Genomic DNA, 14,967 nt, shown 5'->3' on the forward strand with positions numbered 1-14,967 from the left:
GGCTGTGGTGTCCTTCTCTACATGCAGGGAACGTACCTTAATATATAGGTAACTAAGTGGGATGTGCTAATAGTACTAGTAAGATGAAGATGGTACTGCAGAAGATAAAGCAGTGTGGGCTTTGGTATGCTTTAATAATGAACTTTATCTCCACAAATCCTGGGTATATTTGGGATCATATTGGTAGGACGTGATAAAACCTATGCCACTCTTCCTATGAATATTGTTAGCAACGTTACTCTAGTTAGTTAATGCAACCTGCCTGTTCTCCTTACCTGTGTAGGCTCAAGCCAATTCCAAAAGCTGGTTGCCTAAATCTTACTGTTTGTGCTGTCAGGCAGTGCTGTGCAGCTGCTGGCTGAGAAATATCTGTCATGTACCAGGCATACTAAATTGAGAAAATAAAGGTTAGCAGTACTGAAACAAGTAGTATTTACGAGTAGCAATTATTGAAGCACTGCAAAAGTTACTTCACCTGAGGTATATGAAAGTGTAGCTTAAAAAACAAACAGAAACTCCCCATATACCCTCAGAAACAATTCTGTCCCATCCATCTTGATTCTCTGTATTCATCACCTGTTGTGTTTTCTTCCTTGCACAGTATCTGAGTGCTTTTATGTTCCCTTTTCCCCTACAGTTTTGTAGAACCCAGATTCACAAACAAAACATTATCTCACAAGCTTTTTGGGAATATATGCAAATGGTCTCATGAGTCTTTATCAAACCCTATAAATTATTCACTATGTATATGACTGTTGGAGCAAGAGTCTTGTCTTATGAAGCTGTTCCTCTGAAAGGACGTTACTGTCGCTTTACTTCATTGACTTATTTGTCTCAAAGCTTTCTGGGAAAGCATTTCCTTTCCTGTTGCCCCTGGGTCTTGTGGGTGGAGGTTTATTATTATTATTAACAGTAACTCTGTAGCTTTTCTGAAATTCCTCTGCATAAAAAAGTAAAACCACCATGCTCTTAATTACTTTCAGCTCTTAAATCTGAAATACCCATTCAGCTGTGTCTGTACAGATTTACTTTCGAACACCGTCACTATCTAACTGTAATTCTTTTCACAGCATAACCATTAGCAGCTGATGAAATCATAGTATATTTTAAGTTAGTGATTGACAAGATTAGGCTATCGTGACTCCCAGCGAGAGTAGTGCTTGGTGGGTTGTGGTGTGCTCGCTCTGCCTTCAGGCACGGTATCTATTATTCCTCTCTCTCCATCTGGCAGAGTCGTGAATCAAGGCTTTGGTGCTGGAGAAAGTCTAGTGAGGTAGAAGCTCCCTGCTCTGCCCCACACCTGGTTTCGAAGCCGTTGGGAGTTCAGCATCTGGATCGATACGCCTTTGAAACATCTTTTGCTGTGTTTATGCTGGGGTTGCTTGCTGGTTGTTATCTGGGAAAAGTTAATTGTACTACTAGTTGCTTAGGCATTTGATAGTGTCACGAGATAATGCAGTTGCTCTTGTGAACTGTGAGATTACTGGACAAGCTACAACTTGTACAGGTGTGTATTTCCACGGTACTACAAAACTTAAGAATGTTACTTGGCAGGGGTGGAGAAGCTGTTTAAAGGCTGTTAAGTTGCAATCCATTTTTATTTTCTACTGCAGGCGCACTATCTGATAAATCGTGTGCATTTGTCTTTCACAGTTTCTTAGTGAATGTCCTTTGAGATAAGGAGTCTTGAACCCACTGGTAACTTTTTTTATTTCTCTGCTGCAGTGTCACCTTCTGTGTGACACTGTTTTTGACATCTACCGTTCTACATGCTGAGCCTTTTTTAAGGAAAGTTTGTAGTCTGAAACCTCTCACTACTGCAGTCAGGAGTTTCTGGGAAAATATCAAACAGGAAAAGACCTAACTCTTTGGCTTCACGTCACTGAGGAATTTAGAGCCTTGTTAAGGGAGCTAGAAGTTACTGCAGTGTTTGACTTTTTCTGGACCGAATACATGGACACCTACTAGATCTCTTGGACTGAATAGAGCCTGTAATTTTTCCCATCTGGAGTGAGTGCTGAAATTACTAACCACATACCGTCTTCTCCTTCGGTGATAAAAGAAGGTGCTTATTGTAGCAAATAAGCTAGAAAGGTGGTGCCATCTGTGGAAATCGGATGCAAGTGGTCTTCAACCAAATATGAGCTGCTACTCAGTTTAGGAGTCATCATGGTCTGCCATGCAGGAGTCCTGAAAACTTGACCTCTTGGCTAGGGAAAAACAGGGTTTCCAAGGTATGTTAATTTCATAGTGAATCAACATATTCAAATTTTTAAATTAAAACCTTGAGGGCTTCTATCTGAAACTACTGAATTAAAAACCTCTGCTGCTTTCTTAAACACGGTGTATTAAACCCTTATTTCAGTCACTTTCACTTGCACCTTAAATCTGCTAAAATGCAATTCACTATCTTCTGATCTGTGTTTGAGAAGTAGATAGTGACCATAAATGGGCAAAATACTTCAATGAGCTCTCCAACTGTAGCTTTTTATTTTTTTTTTTTCCTCCCCAAAAGGAAGTGTATGCAGAGAATGTATTAATTGTTTGGGATTGTCCACGTGACAGCCTTATCTTCTCAGGCAAGCCCTTTTTAAAAATAGGGTATGTGTTAAATACGATGGAGTTCATAAAAACAACATCTTAATAAGTCTCTTTACTAGAAATTAAGTAAAAAATGCAGAGGAGTTAGGAGGAAATTCCTACTTAGTATCTGAATTTGTGCTTTCATAGTTTAGAAAACCTTGGGTTAAGGCATTTGGAAAGTTTAAGATGAACTGATGTTACAAGCAAGCTGTGCATTTGCTAAACATCTTTTACTGGGAGCTGTGTCCCAAATGTGGAAACAAGTTCTTGCATATGTTTAGGGTATGTGAAGTGGTAGGTGACTATTCTACGTATTCAAAGAACATAGGGATGGTCATGACAGCTCTGTACTGACCCTTCCATGGGTTGAAAAGTAGTGAAGCAGCGTGAGTGAGAGCTGTATTGTAAAGGTGGAAAGGGGTAAGTTTGGCTGGCCTAAACATAGGAGCGGAATACTGAATGCAAGGACCTCTTGTGTGCTGCTGTCACTGCCATCATTGAAGTTCTTTGATATACCACTGTAGAGGGCTCACGTGCAAGTATAAAAAAAGGCGTCTGTTACCTGCCCAGGCATCCAAACAATCTTGTAACTCTTACGCATTCTTTCCTGTTAAGTAACTTGATCCACCTTCTATCATTATACGGCTTATTTAAATTTGGATACTTGGCAAAGCAGCGTCTCGTGTGCGTGTGTAGCACACAGAAGGTGTTAGGTGATCCACAAGTTTCCAGTCACAAATTAGGTAATGGGGTGAGTTCTCCAAGCGAGAGGTGTGCAACTGCAGTAGACTTTTCTCCCTGGTGACTGTCTCAAGCCTAAATAGCACAAGTAGTTCCTGAGTTGGTCTCAAGTATGAATTATTTTAAGAACTGAATTTTACTTTATTTTACCTATCTAAAAATCTCTCTCTCTTCAGGCTGGTTTAGTGGTAGTCTTCAGCTTTGCCTTCAGCTGGTATGTGAGATCTCCCCAATATATGGCATGATGTTCAATGTCAGAGTAAAATAAGTGCATGGTTCTGTAGTAGTTCTTCAGAAACAAACCTAATTGGGTCCTGACTAGTCACCTGGAAAAAAATATAGGCCAAGCAGGTAGGAAGAAGACTTTGTCTCCTGAAAGCAAAACTTTACTGTATGCAATTCTTTAATGGGTTTTTGGCTTGTTCCGTGTGTGTTTTCTGTTGCTGTAAGCTTTGGCTACACTCATAAACCTGTAGAGAACAGCAGAAACCTGAAAGCACTGGCTGCAGGGGTGACTGTCAGCTTGAAGCTACAAAAGCTGCTTTCACAGGGTCTATCTTTGCCAGCTCCTGTGTTCCAGCTTCCCTGCGACCGGGCTTGTGTTGAGTTAGCCCAGACTTGCAGCAGAATTAATTGGAGTTGATGGCAGATGCTTATTACTGCCTGCTGAGAGCCTGATTTCATGTTTTCTAAATTGTGTTTTTTAAAGCACACTAAGTACAGGTGGATCAGAGAAACACTTGGCAATTTGGCTGTTATTCTTTTGCCTTCATTCTAGCATTTCTCTTGGCTACAAATCCTCCTCGTTTCTGTAAAACTGAAGATGGTCAATATTCCTTCAGTGCTAAGTCAGCTGATGAAGACAAATTCTTCTGTTTGGTTTCTAAATATCTCTAGTGTAAACAAAGTCAACATATTGCTTGTGGGACTGGATGAATTGAACTGCTCTGAGCTGGGCTTTTATCTCTCTATCAGAAAGATGCATTTTTAATGGTGAAAACTGTTAAGTGGAGGCGCCGTCACTAGCGTGTGAGGCAGCAGATGCCTGTACGGTTGGTAGTACAAAAGGTCTGGATGATCAGTGCTGTACTAACGGGATGGCAGTAAAAACATTTATAGCAGTTAAAAGAAAACACCTTTTTTTTTTTCCCCTCTCCCACCCTTATTTCTGGTTGAGAATAGTTACTGATATCTGCACTTTGGCTAGCACTTGAGTGAGTTTTTGTGTAAGATAAAAACTTTTGCCTCGGTGTTGAATGCCTGATACATAGCAGGATGTGATATGTGGCTTATTTTGTCTCTGTCATGTTTCACTGCCGTGGCTTGGGTTCTCCTATCTTGTAACTTAGCACCAACTGAAAGGAGAGGTATGTCCGATTGCTCCTAATTTTTTCTCCCATTGCGCTGGTTTCTAATCAATAGCTGCCAAACTCTTTGAGTAATTAGCGGAGCACAGGATGTTGATTTCTGTACGATATCCTGTTTCTCTTTTGTTCATTTTTTAAATATAAATAGCTAGATCGTGAGCGGGACTCGTTATTCAAATCCCAGGCAGCGCGGGTTGCTCCCAGCCCGGAGTCAGGAAATGCTTGGCTTTTTGGGGGATAACGGTTGCCGCGCGGAGCTCTGGCCCCGCCGTGGTCCCGCCAGCCCAGCCTGAGGAAACGCGGCGACGGCGCTGCCAGCCCTTTGTGAGAGAGGGATCTTTCAGCGCTCACTCATCGCAGGAATCCGCTCCCGAGTTCCTCCTGTTCATGACACCCAAAGTTTGGTGACAGTTTCGCTTGGACATGCCTCTGCTTCTGAGCTGGAGCCTACCCCAGAAGGTACTGACTGCTCCTAATTGTGTGTGTGTGTGTGTGTGAAGTTCATTCCTCTCGTCTCTTTGAATGGTGTAAGGGATCTGACGCCGCAGCTTGTGCGGTGGGGGAGTGAGAGGGGCAGAGCTTTTTTCCTCACTTTGGGAATAATCGCCTTGCTAGAACTGCTGTCATTAAGTAGCCAGATTTGTTAGGCATGTTTGTTAAATTAGTACTTCACAGTCACGCTAATGTCTGTAAGCCTTATGGTATGAAGAGGGGCTCTGCTCTGTTAATAAATTCCAGACTGAAACTTTCCACGTAGAAGCTAGAAACAAACTAAGAAGAGCTATAGCTTCTCTGCACAGTGAAATTCTGTCCAGCTGTGGAAATGATGATATACAGCAAGTGAATTTTGTTGTTCTTTGCAATATCCGTAGTGTTTGATTTCTAAGTTTGGGTTAAAATTCAGACTACAGCTTGGTAATTATGGCAGGATGCATTTGAATGTTATCCCTCCAGCAAAAAGGGGAGTTCCACCTGTGTTCACTGGGGGCTGTTGTAAATTCAAAGAGTATTATTTTTATTTTTTTTAATGCTTCAACTTCTGCCACCACTATTCAAGAAAGCGTGCGGTGTCACCATGGAGATGCTCTGCCAATTCTAGAGTTATGGCAAATTGTTCTGGTGTTACCATGTAGCATGCATGATTTCATAGGCTCCATAGCCTCCCTGTTTTGCAACTTCGAGATACTGGTGTTAAACACCTCATAACTGAAGTTCTTCTGGGAGGGGGGGTTAAGGCAGGGTTGATAAAGTTAGAATTGATTTTAACGAAAAAGTTAGAACAAATGCTAGCAAAAATTTACTTGCATGACATGAGAAGATGTGCAGAGAAAGTTTATATTTGACATTATTTTATTGTAGTCATCTTTTTGGTTTTAATCGAGTCAGATAAAGGAGCCGTCATTAGCTACATCAGCTAAACTGATATTTCCAACGTGAAAATACATTTCTGCATCAAACACTATAAAGTTTCTCAATATGTAGTAAAACAGCTCTTGGCAGTACTATTCACATGCACTTTGAATAATGTACTTCTTGTGCATGAGGAAGGTGTTTGCTCTCCATTATGTATTGACCCTGTTGTAGGTGCAGTCACAAGGGAGAGAAATGGATGGAGCCCATGAACTGCAGAGCTGGAATTAGCAGATTTAGGGTATTAATGTATCTGTCTTGTAGCCAGAGTGAAGTGCTGCAGCCTTATTTGATGCTAGCTGGCCAAATGGATGATGTACTGCAATAGCTCATGAGGTCTATAACCAAGGTCATAGGGGGTGCGGGGAAAAGGGGGTGTAAGGTGCAAATGGAATAGACTGGGGGCACCATTTGGCTAAGACTGATGCTGTCATTAGTTTCAGCTGACCAAAACTCTGCTGTCTGTAGTAAACAGAGTATGTGACAGTGTAACACCTATTGCTTTGCTGCTTCTGTTGTGTATTCGGAGCTGAATCTTACTGTAGGTGATGCAGAACTCGACCGGTTCCATCTGTTTTGACTATGGCTAACTGTGCTTATTGAATCACCATGTATTGAATCGGGTGTAATTGGCTGACGAGTGATTCATACAATCCTAGTCTACTCAAATATGAATAATAACAAATTTAATATGGATCCTCAAGTGGTCTTTTTTTTTTCTCCTTAATTAGACTTATTAGATCAATCCTGTTTCCCTGGAGTGAAATATTGCCTCTTTAATGTCATTATGAAGCTCTTCTTACTTACCACAGTCTTTTATATTTGGTTTTGGTGGTGTAGTTGTTTTTTGTGGTTATTGTTGTGGTCTTTTTTTTTTCTCCTCACCCAAGTTTTGGAGTGTTCCTCACACTGAGGAGCAGAACTAGTATCACGATCCAGTCTTGTACTTAGGGTGCCTTGCTGTCCATCCTTGTCTTGTTGGCCTCTTGCATTTATGGGGGGTTTTGCTACAGGCCCTGGGAAAGAGCAATCCATGCTCTTTTGAGATCTTTTGGCTCTATTCAGAGATTTAGGGGTTACTATGAGCATTGTTTCAAGGGTCTTAAAGTTCATATGCCACTGTTGTCTACTGACAGGAGTGTGCAGCTCGTAATGTTCTGGAGGGGAGGAAAGCTTATCTGAGGCTCTCACATCCCTTTTGTCTGGTGTTGATTCATTAACACCTGACAGAGTTCAAGTGTGCCCGTAGTTGTTTAAGCATGAGGTCACTTGTACTAAAGAAAGCTTTGTGTGCTGTTCCCACATATTTGAGTAAGCATGTTGCTTAGTCCCTTCATCTAGATAACATGCCATATCTGTCTAGTTCTTCCTGCAGCTCGTCAGGATCTTTGTTTTTCTGACAACTTTTCAGTTTTTTGCCTGGTGGTGTGTGTGCTCCTTCTGTTTTAGCTCCTAAGGACCTTGCAGCTTCTGTTCTGGGAGTTCATCCTCTTCCCTTAAGCATTTAAAGTGAGAAGCTAATAGAATTTTTGGATTCTGTGGTCAATAAATACAATATATTGGACAATAAACATTTAGAATGTTGGTTTAAGATGCTTAAAATGTTATAATGTTAATTTGTATAGACTGGGAATATGTGTATCTCTAACAAGCTTGTTCTATCAATGTCCTTCTTTTTAACTGCCTTGTTCCACTTAATGTAATAGCCTGGTGCTCCTCAACAGTTTAAGGAAGCTTCATGAGTAATACCTAAAGGCATGGTGTGCATTGTGCTTCTGCTTTTTTCTTCTGGCTTCAGAACTGCTGTCCTGGCATGGCACCATCGGCTCCTACCTTTCTGCCTAAGAAGCCCTCTGCAGCTCCATAAGGGACGTAGTCATCTTCTCCTTCTTGGCCCAGCAATGTTTGGAAAAAGGTCATAGGCCCCTAGACCATGCGACCTGGGAGAGGCAAAGCATGGGAGAATTAAATCTTCTTGCGTTGTCCCAGCACTAGTGGCACTGGGTTTGTTTGAGCTGGAAAGGTGCCCTTCTCACCTGCAAATAAACTGCCTATTCCCTCTACTTCAGTCTCCTTCTGACATAACTGTCTTCAAAGCTTGACGACAAAAATTCTGCGTATTTTAGCTTAATTGCTTAAATATTTATTTTCTTTGTACGCAGGTGAAGGTTGAAAAACTATGCGATAACTCGTTTAACCTTTTTGTTTTGCTCTACCATAACGGCTGGTAGTGTATGTCCAGGAAGATCTGCAATAGCTCTGTGGGTTTCAGGAGTAGGAGTCCCATTTCTCCCTGCTTAATTTCATGAGACTGCTGCAAGGAAATACTAGAACTTGGAAACACATTAATAAATTTTGAACATTTCAAGAGTCTGTCATCTTAATATTACTAAACTGATTTCTAAAAGCAGTTAAGTAGTTTCATCCTGTTAACTCAGTATTTTAAAATCTCCATTCTGCTTAACTGCCTTGTCTAACTTTGCCCTGAAATTTCAACACTAACAGGTAATAAGCTAATAGCCAAATCCAAAAAAGTTACACAACTTTGATGGCGAAACTTTTTTGACAGGGGCTTCTTGATTTACAGAGGAGCAAAATGTCAAAACCCAATGATATATGCCAAAGAAATGTGTAAAAAGCCACATTGGGATGGTTGCTGTGCTTGATGATTGTGTAACTTTTCCTGTATCTTGCATTTCAGGAAAATATAGATACAAACTGTTGTTTAGACTCCACTTGATCCCAGTTATGGTTTTTGCCCAAAGTCAAAACATTAAATGAAAATTTTGTAATCCGATCAGGTATGTCTCAGATGGTAGTGGCACTTGGTTCTTGATAAGGTAGTGTCTGTCACTCTGGAAGTAAAGAGGGTCAGGTTTGACAGTACAAGCTGACACATTGTCAATCATTTTGCACATCATCATCAATGTACAGTTACTCCTTACACTAAAGACCAATAAAATCTGTATATATGACTAATTGCCCAGCAATATTGTTATCTGTCTTGCATCTTATACTCAAAGCTGTTTTTCACACCATACCATACTATTTAGAGAATCCATGAAACAACCCACAGGCATCTGAAACTGCTTCTGGGCCATCTGACAGATATTTCTTATCCATTGTGATATCCCTGAGGTGCATTGTTTTCATCTGTATATAAGGGAAGTATTCATAACTATGGAGATCAAATGGGTTTCAATTTTTCACCATGATTTATCACTTTAGTTCTGTGGATAGATAAAAAAAAGTAGGAAAATAGTGAATACTGATGATGGTGCACTCTGAAAAATAGCCTGTAAAAAAAAAAAAAAAAGTAGTTATATAAATAAAGTAAGGAATAAAGATTGGTTGGGCACTATGAGCTGAAGCCTCTGCTCTAATGCTAGGATCCCTCTGTGTTGAAGTGAAAATGCTGTAGCAATTCATGTGGTAGGTAAAAGCAAAAGCTATACAGGGGGCAGGGATTGTGAAATAATAATTGTGACTCGAATACTGGTGTCTGAATAGTGTGCATGATCTGGAAAAAGATGGGAATAAAACCAAGTGATAAATAGCAGGATGGTACAGTGTTTGGTTGTTTTTTGTTTTTTTTTAAGTAGAATTGCAATTACTTAAAACTCGGTATATGTGCTCGTGGGGGACATCTCTGAGGGGAGGGTATGGATGAGAATCCTGTTGTGGTAGAGTTGGTGGTGTCTTATTCCCAGCCCATTTGGATGCTTGCTGGCAGCGGGGGGTAGGAAGTGATAGGAGGCTATTGGGTGTTATTAGAAAGACTTAAGAATTTCTTCTCCAGTCTTGTATCTTAAAAGTGGGGAGCAAGTGGCAGAAACCCGTTATTGGAGTGGAAGTGATAGTACACTTTTTAAAAAATCCAAGTTGCCAGTTAAATAACTGACATTGTTTATTCTAGTTGACTGTGAGTAGATGTGATGCGTTTTTAATAGAATTACCATTTGTCACTCTACTTTGAAGAGAAACGCAAGTGAATGGTGCTGTAACAGGTTCTGGATTCTAAAAAGGAAAGTGTTAATTAAAAGACAGCTAGCTTGTGAATTTTGGTAAGGGTTTAAACTCTAGACCTTCTTTAAGCACAGACCATAGAAACAGTAAGAGGGTGATGAGTAGAAAAAGAGCTGCATCTTGGAATATGAACCAGAATGTATAAAGGGAGAATTGTTTATGTCCAGCTGAGCTGGTGTGGCTGGGAGGATGTGTACCTTGGGCGATGGTAAAGCAGCTGGGTAGTGAGAATGAGTGAAGATTAAATACACTCTGGTATCTGTGGCATATCAAAACTAACTTTTAGCCTCACTGAAAACTGAGATGATGATGACATCTATAGGGATGAAAGCCAAACAGTCAGTAGATCTTAGGGTAATGGAACTTCATTTTGCAATACGTGAACTGGAAGCAGATTTAAGTGGAATGGCCAACGGATGAGGAATGTGTAATGGGAGACAGGGATTAAGACGAGGTAATTTTCCACTGTGGTTTGCACAAATATTGGCGTATGAGATTGCTGCCTGGTTTGCAAGTTTCAACTGGTATCATGACTGAAAGGAAGAGATACTATAGGGAGCATGGATTATTTACAAAGTTATGACCTCAGTAATTTTTTTTTTTTAATAGAAAAAAATACTGTGAAACACATTATCAAATATTATGGAATACAGAAGCTGTTGACTGATTGCATGGGATTAGGCAAGTGTTGAGAACTGGTTTCTCTTGTGAAGAAAATCAGATATATATTCTCTCTTGATCTCGTTGTCACCAGTAACTTCCCCAATGCAAGTAACGTCGAAAGATCAACTAGAATCACTGTGATCTGCAGTCAGTCGAGTTGGACAACTCCTTGTTTTCTTTAGTGAAGGCAAAATGAAAAAGGAGCTTGCATAGTAAATACGTTGATACTAAAGGCAGACATAATCCCAAGGTGGATGGGATAAAATGGAAGAAGAACTATGTGGCCTTAAAATACTGGATAATACAGGGTTGAAATGCAGAGTTTTTACTGGAGACCTGTTTGGTCTCGCAGGTTATAGTAGGAGTCTGTAGGTAAGAATGATGGAGAAGAGCCATTTGGGTACGCTTCTTAGTTGCATGATGACTGAGACAGCAGGGAAGTATAACCTTAAAGTGACCTATATCACAGGATGGATGGGGTGAGGTTTCTGTAGTAGATAATAAACAAGAGCTAATGCAGTTGTACATGGTACTTTGGTAAATTTCCATACACTTGCTGCCTGTTTTCCAAAACTGTCAATTGAAACTGCTGGGGATTGCTGGTCTGTTTTTCACCAAACTGTTTCCACAACTGTCCGAAGAACAGAGTATTGGACTCTGCCAAATGGAAACACAAAAGCAGTGATGGCCCTATGCAAAATACATCAGCAAGAGAAGCTAATGTGGGAAGAGGGCTACAGAGAAGAGAAGGCAGTCTCAGTTTATAAAAAAAAAAAGAAAAAGTGAACCATTTGTCAGTAGACCTTTTGGCAATTTTAAACCTTACATTCTGAAACTATTTGCTTTGCTTCCTGCATACATTGTCTATACAGAATTTAGAATTTACTATTTTTATACTGCCGACCAAGAAGCTAGTGGCACTCTGCTGAAGAAATAACTTGTGTAAATATTTATATGAACAAACATTTGATTATCGCTGTGTGTGCTACCTCATTTATCACTACTAAACAGACCTTTCTAACTGTCCCATAGGTTCCTGATGTCATCAGCAGCATAAGACAAGTCTCCAAAGCAGCGCTGAAAGAAGATGCCAAACCAAATAAGGATAGTGAAGATGCCTTCTACGACTCTCAAAAATTTGAGGTCTTGTACTGTGGAAAGGTGACGGTGGCTCACAAGAAAGCTCCCTCCACACTCATTGATGATTGCATTGAGAAATTCAGCCTTCATGAGCGCCAGCGCCTGAAGCTATTAAATGAGCAGCGGAGTAATGAGTCAAGTTTGGACTTACCTCTGTGTGAAGGAAATGTGCCAGCTTCTCCATTGGCTAGCCCATTTGAGGAGCTGGAGAGCCCAAATAGCACCGCAGGGCATGCCGTGATGTTTACAATCGGCAGCCAGACCAACTTGACCAACCTGGCCAGCACTCGTGGCTCATTTCCAGAGCGAATTTTGGAGGACTCTGGCTTTGACGAGCAGCAAGAGTTTCGCACCCGCTGCAGCAGTGTCACTGCAGTTATGCAAAGAAGGGTTCACGACACAAACCTGAAAATACAGCCACGCAGAAGACATGCAAGTGCACCCAGTCACGTTCAGCCCTCTGATTCTGAGAAGAACAGGACAATGTTGTTCCAGGTGTGTGCAAGGATGTGCAGTTTCATGTTGCTTTTTCACCGTATCTTCTCCTATGCACTCTGAAGCTTAGACAGGTTTTTGCAAGATAAGTAGTATGGATCCAGTGTGGTTTCAGTATGGTTTCATGATTTGTCATAAATATTTATGTATCTGTTCATAAATATTTGGAACACAAGCAGCTGAATTTTCTTAAGGAAGTCACCTCAACTCATGATCTCAGATAAATTTTAAAGAAAGAGAAATTACTTATGGAGTAATTAGTTACAGGAGCAGGGTTTCTAGGGAAATAATTATTTTACAGGAAATTCTGGTTTGTCTGTATTGTGACATCTAGGACATAGCTGAAAAAAGTAAGCATTCTTTCAAAATGAGAGTTGTCGAAGACGTACATGTGCACAAATGCCCTTTTGTGCAATTAAGAAGAAGCTCACAACTTCACATAAGGCTTTCAACAGCCTCATGTTTGAGCCAGCCCCTTTATGATAACTTGAACTGATGTTCAGCTTCTTTCCCAGATGGGTACTCAAACGTCTCTGCACTGAAGGCTTCATCCTTCAGATCTCACGGTTATTTCTTCTTTTGCCTGAAGTGCATTTGACATCTTCAGAGCTTGTATTGAGAAAATAAAAGGACACTTAAAGGAGGTGACCCAGAAAAGGAAAGATCTTTGGACCTTAAAATAACAGGGGGCTAAATGCCTAGGTTTTGTCTTTCCATTTGCTTCAGAGATCATTCTTGCCTTTTATTCTCTTGGGGAAATGCTAACTGAAGTGAGAATGCATTGCCCTTTAGAAAGCCACAGCTATCACTACTAATGAAAAGGATTTAGCTGAGAAACTCTCCGAGCTCTATGGAATAAGTTTCATATGCTTGAGAAGCAGTTTGGGAAAGCTGAAAGATGGTTTACTGCAGAACCTAATCTTTCTCATCCGAAATGATAACAAACCCAAAAAAAGTATCACCTTAAGATCAACATCATTTCTCAGCTGATTTATAGTATAGTTTTCAAAGAATTAATAAATCCACAAATTCCACAAATTCTGGTTTTTATTGTAGCTTTTAATTTAACCACATTGTTTACTAAAGGTTTTTAGTATTGAAAATAATTCAAAAAGAAAAGTGGGGTGGGGGCTTGTCTTCTTTCCAAGTCTTTTTCCTATTCAACTGATTGTATTGTTCTTACTGAAATACTCTTACTCAACATAGGCTGAATTGTGGCACCCTTGTTCCTGCTGAGTAAGCTGTGGTACTCCATGTGAACAAGAAAGGGCTAGATTGTGACATTTTTATTGCTGTTAATGTGCTGCCTCCAATACAGTCATAAACTTGACTTCATTTTCTCTCCTGCCCTCCCTCCCCCCAGGTTGGAAGGTTTGAAGTTAACCTCATCAGTCCAGACACCAAATCTGTTGTGCTTGAAAAGAATTTTAAAGATATTTCCTCATGTTCTCAGGTAAGTATTAATAAGAAGCAACATTTAGATCATCAGGAGAAAAGGAGTTTATTTCTTCTTCAGCTGGCTTGCCTTCCTGGTCTGTAAGCAGCAGAAAAAAAGAAATATTAGGATTCTTTTTCAGCATTCTATGCTGTTTTCTTTTATTTAGTGTGGAAGGCCATTTTAAAATGGTTTATCCTATCTAAATTACCCTGAATGACAGTAAATTCCTGGTTTAGCCCATTGTCTCCTTAATTTAAAGAAAAAAAAGGGGAGGGGATTTTGAGAAATTTGACTAAAACATAAGCAAATCCTGCATGAAGTTTGATGCATCAACTTCTTTGGTGAGTACAGCTGAAGAAACAGGATACTAAACTGCAATTGCTTCATGAACACTTGCAGCAGACTTGAAGTATCGATTGGCCTTTACAAGAGTTAGAGCTGTTATTCAAATGACGGCTTTCACTCATCTGGTAGCAGGTTCAGGTAGATAGTGCACAAAAATAATGCAGTGTCATTCCTAAAGAGTTTAAGTACGGAAAAGATGAGCACAAAATAACCAGTCTGAGCTGTGGTAGTGGCAACTGATGATTGGTCAGAAAATAAATTATGAACGGTTCTGCTTTGGGAGAGCATTGGATCTAGCTTTGGAAGTAGCTTAATCTCCATTTAGGATGCTCTGAGCGTGCTGTTTCTGAGCAGCTAAGCTCCTGAAAGCCTCTGGAGTGAAAGGAGGAGAGCATCACATCAGCCCTCCAGAAGACAGCAGTTCACCTCCATCATTACTTCTGGAGAATATGGCAATAGGTGAACCCAGCGATGTCCAGTAATAAATAAATGTGTCTTATAAAGTTAAATGCCAGTGCTAAGGGATTAAGCTTTCTATCTTGCTGCTGTTCAGCATCTGTTACTTCCAGCACTTTCTGTTTTGAGGCCTTATTTTATTACCTCCTTTCATTTGCCGTGCGTGTGCATCTGTTCAGTCCTCCTTAAACATTATTATTCTAGTTTAAAATATACTTCCTGGTATGGCCTAAAACCTGCATTTCACCCCCAAGTGCTTTCATTTTAATGCTAATAACAAATCTGCTCTTGCATGACTGTGCT

General features: G+C 40.3%; 1 protein-coding gene across 5 annotated transcripts in view; it reads left to right on the top strand.

The window, feature by feature from the left end:
- TBC1D4 (TBC1 domain family member 4) overlaps positions 1–14,967 on the top strand; it is a 121,520-nt gene that overhangs the window by 61,039 nt on the left and 45,514 nt on the right. For 4 of the 5 annotated variants that reach the window (XM_014966004.1, XM_014966006.1, XM_014966005.1 and 1 more), the window contains exons 2-3: positions 11,823–12,425; positions 13,789–13,878. In XM_014966004.1, coding sequence (XP_014821490.1) covers positions 11,823–12,425; positions 13,789–13,878 — 693 coding nt within the window. Of the gene's footprint in view, positions 1–5,079; positions 5,151–11,822; positions 12,426–13,788; positions 13,879–14,967 lie in introns of those variants that run through there. The other variant, XM_014966008.1, reaches the window with a different exon arrangement.

This window comes from Calidris pugnax, unplaced genomic scaffold (genome assembly GCF_001431845.1).
Source record: "Calidris pugnax isolate Ruff unplaced genomic scaffold, ASM143184v1 scaffold20, whole genome shotgun sequence".
Taxonomy (NCBI): Eukaryota; Metazoa; Chordata; class Aves; order Charadriiformes; family Scolopacidae; genus Calidris; species Calidris pugnax.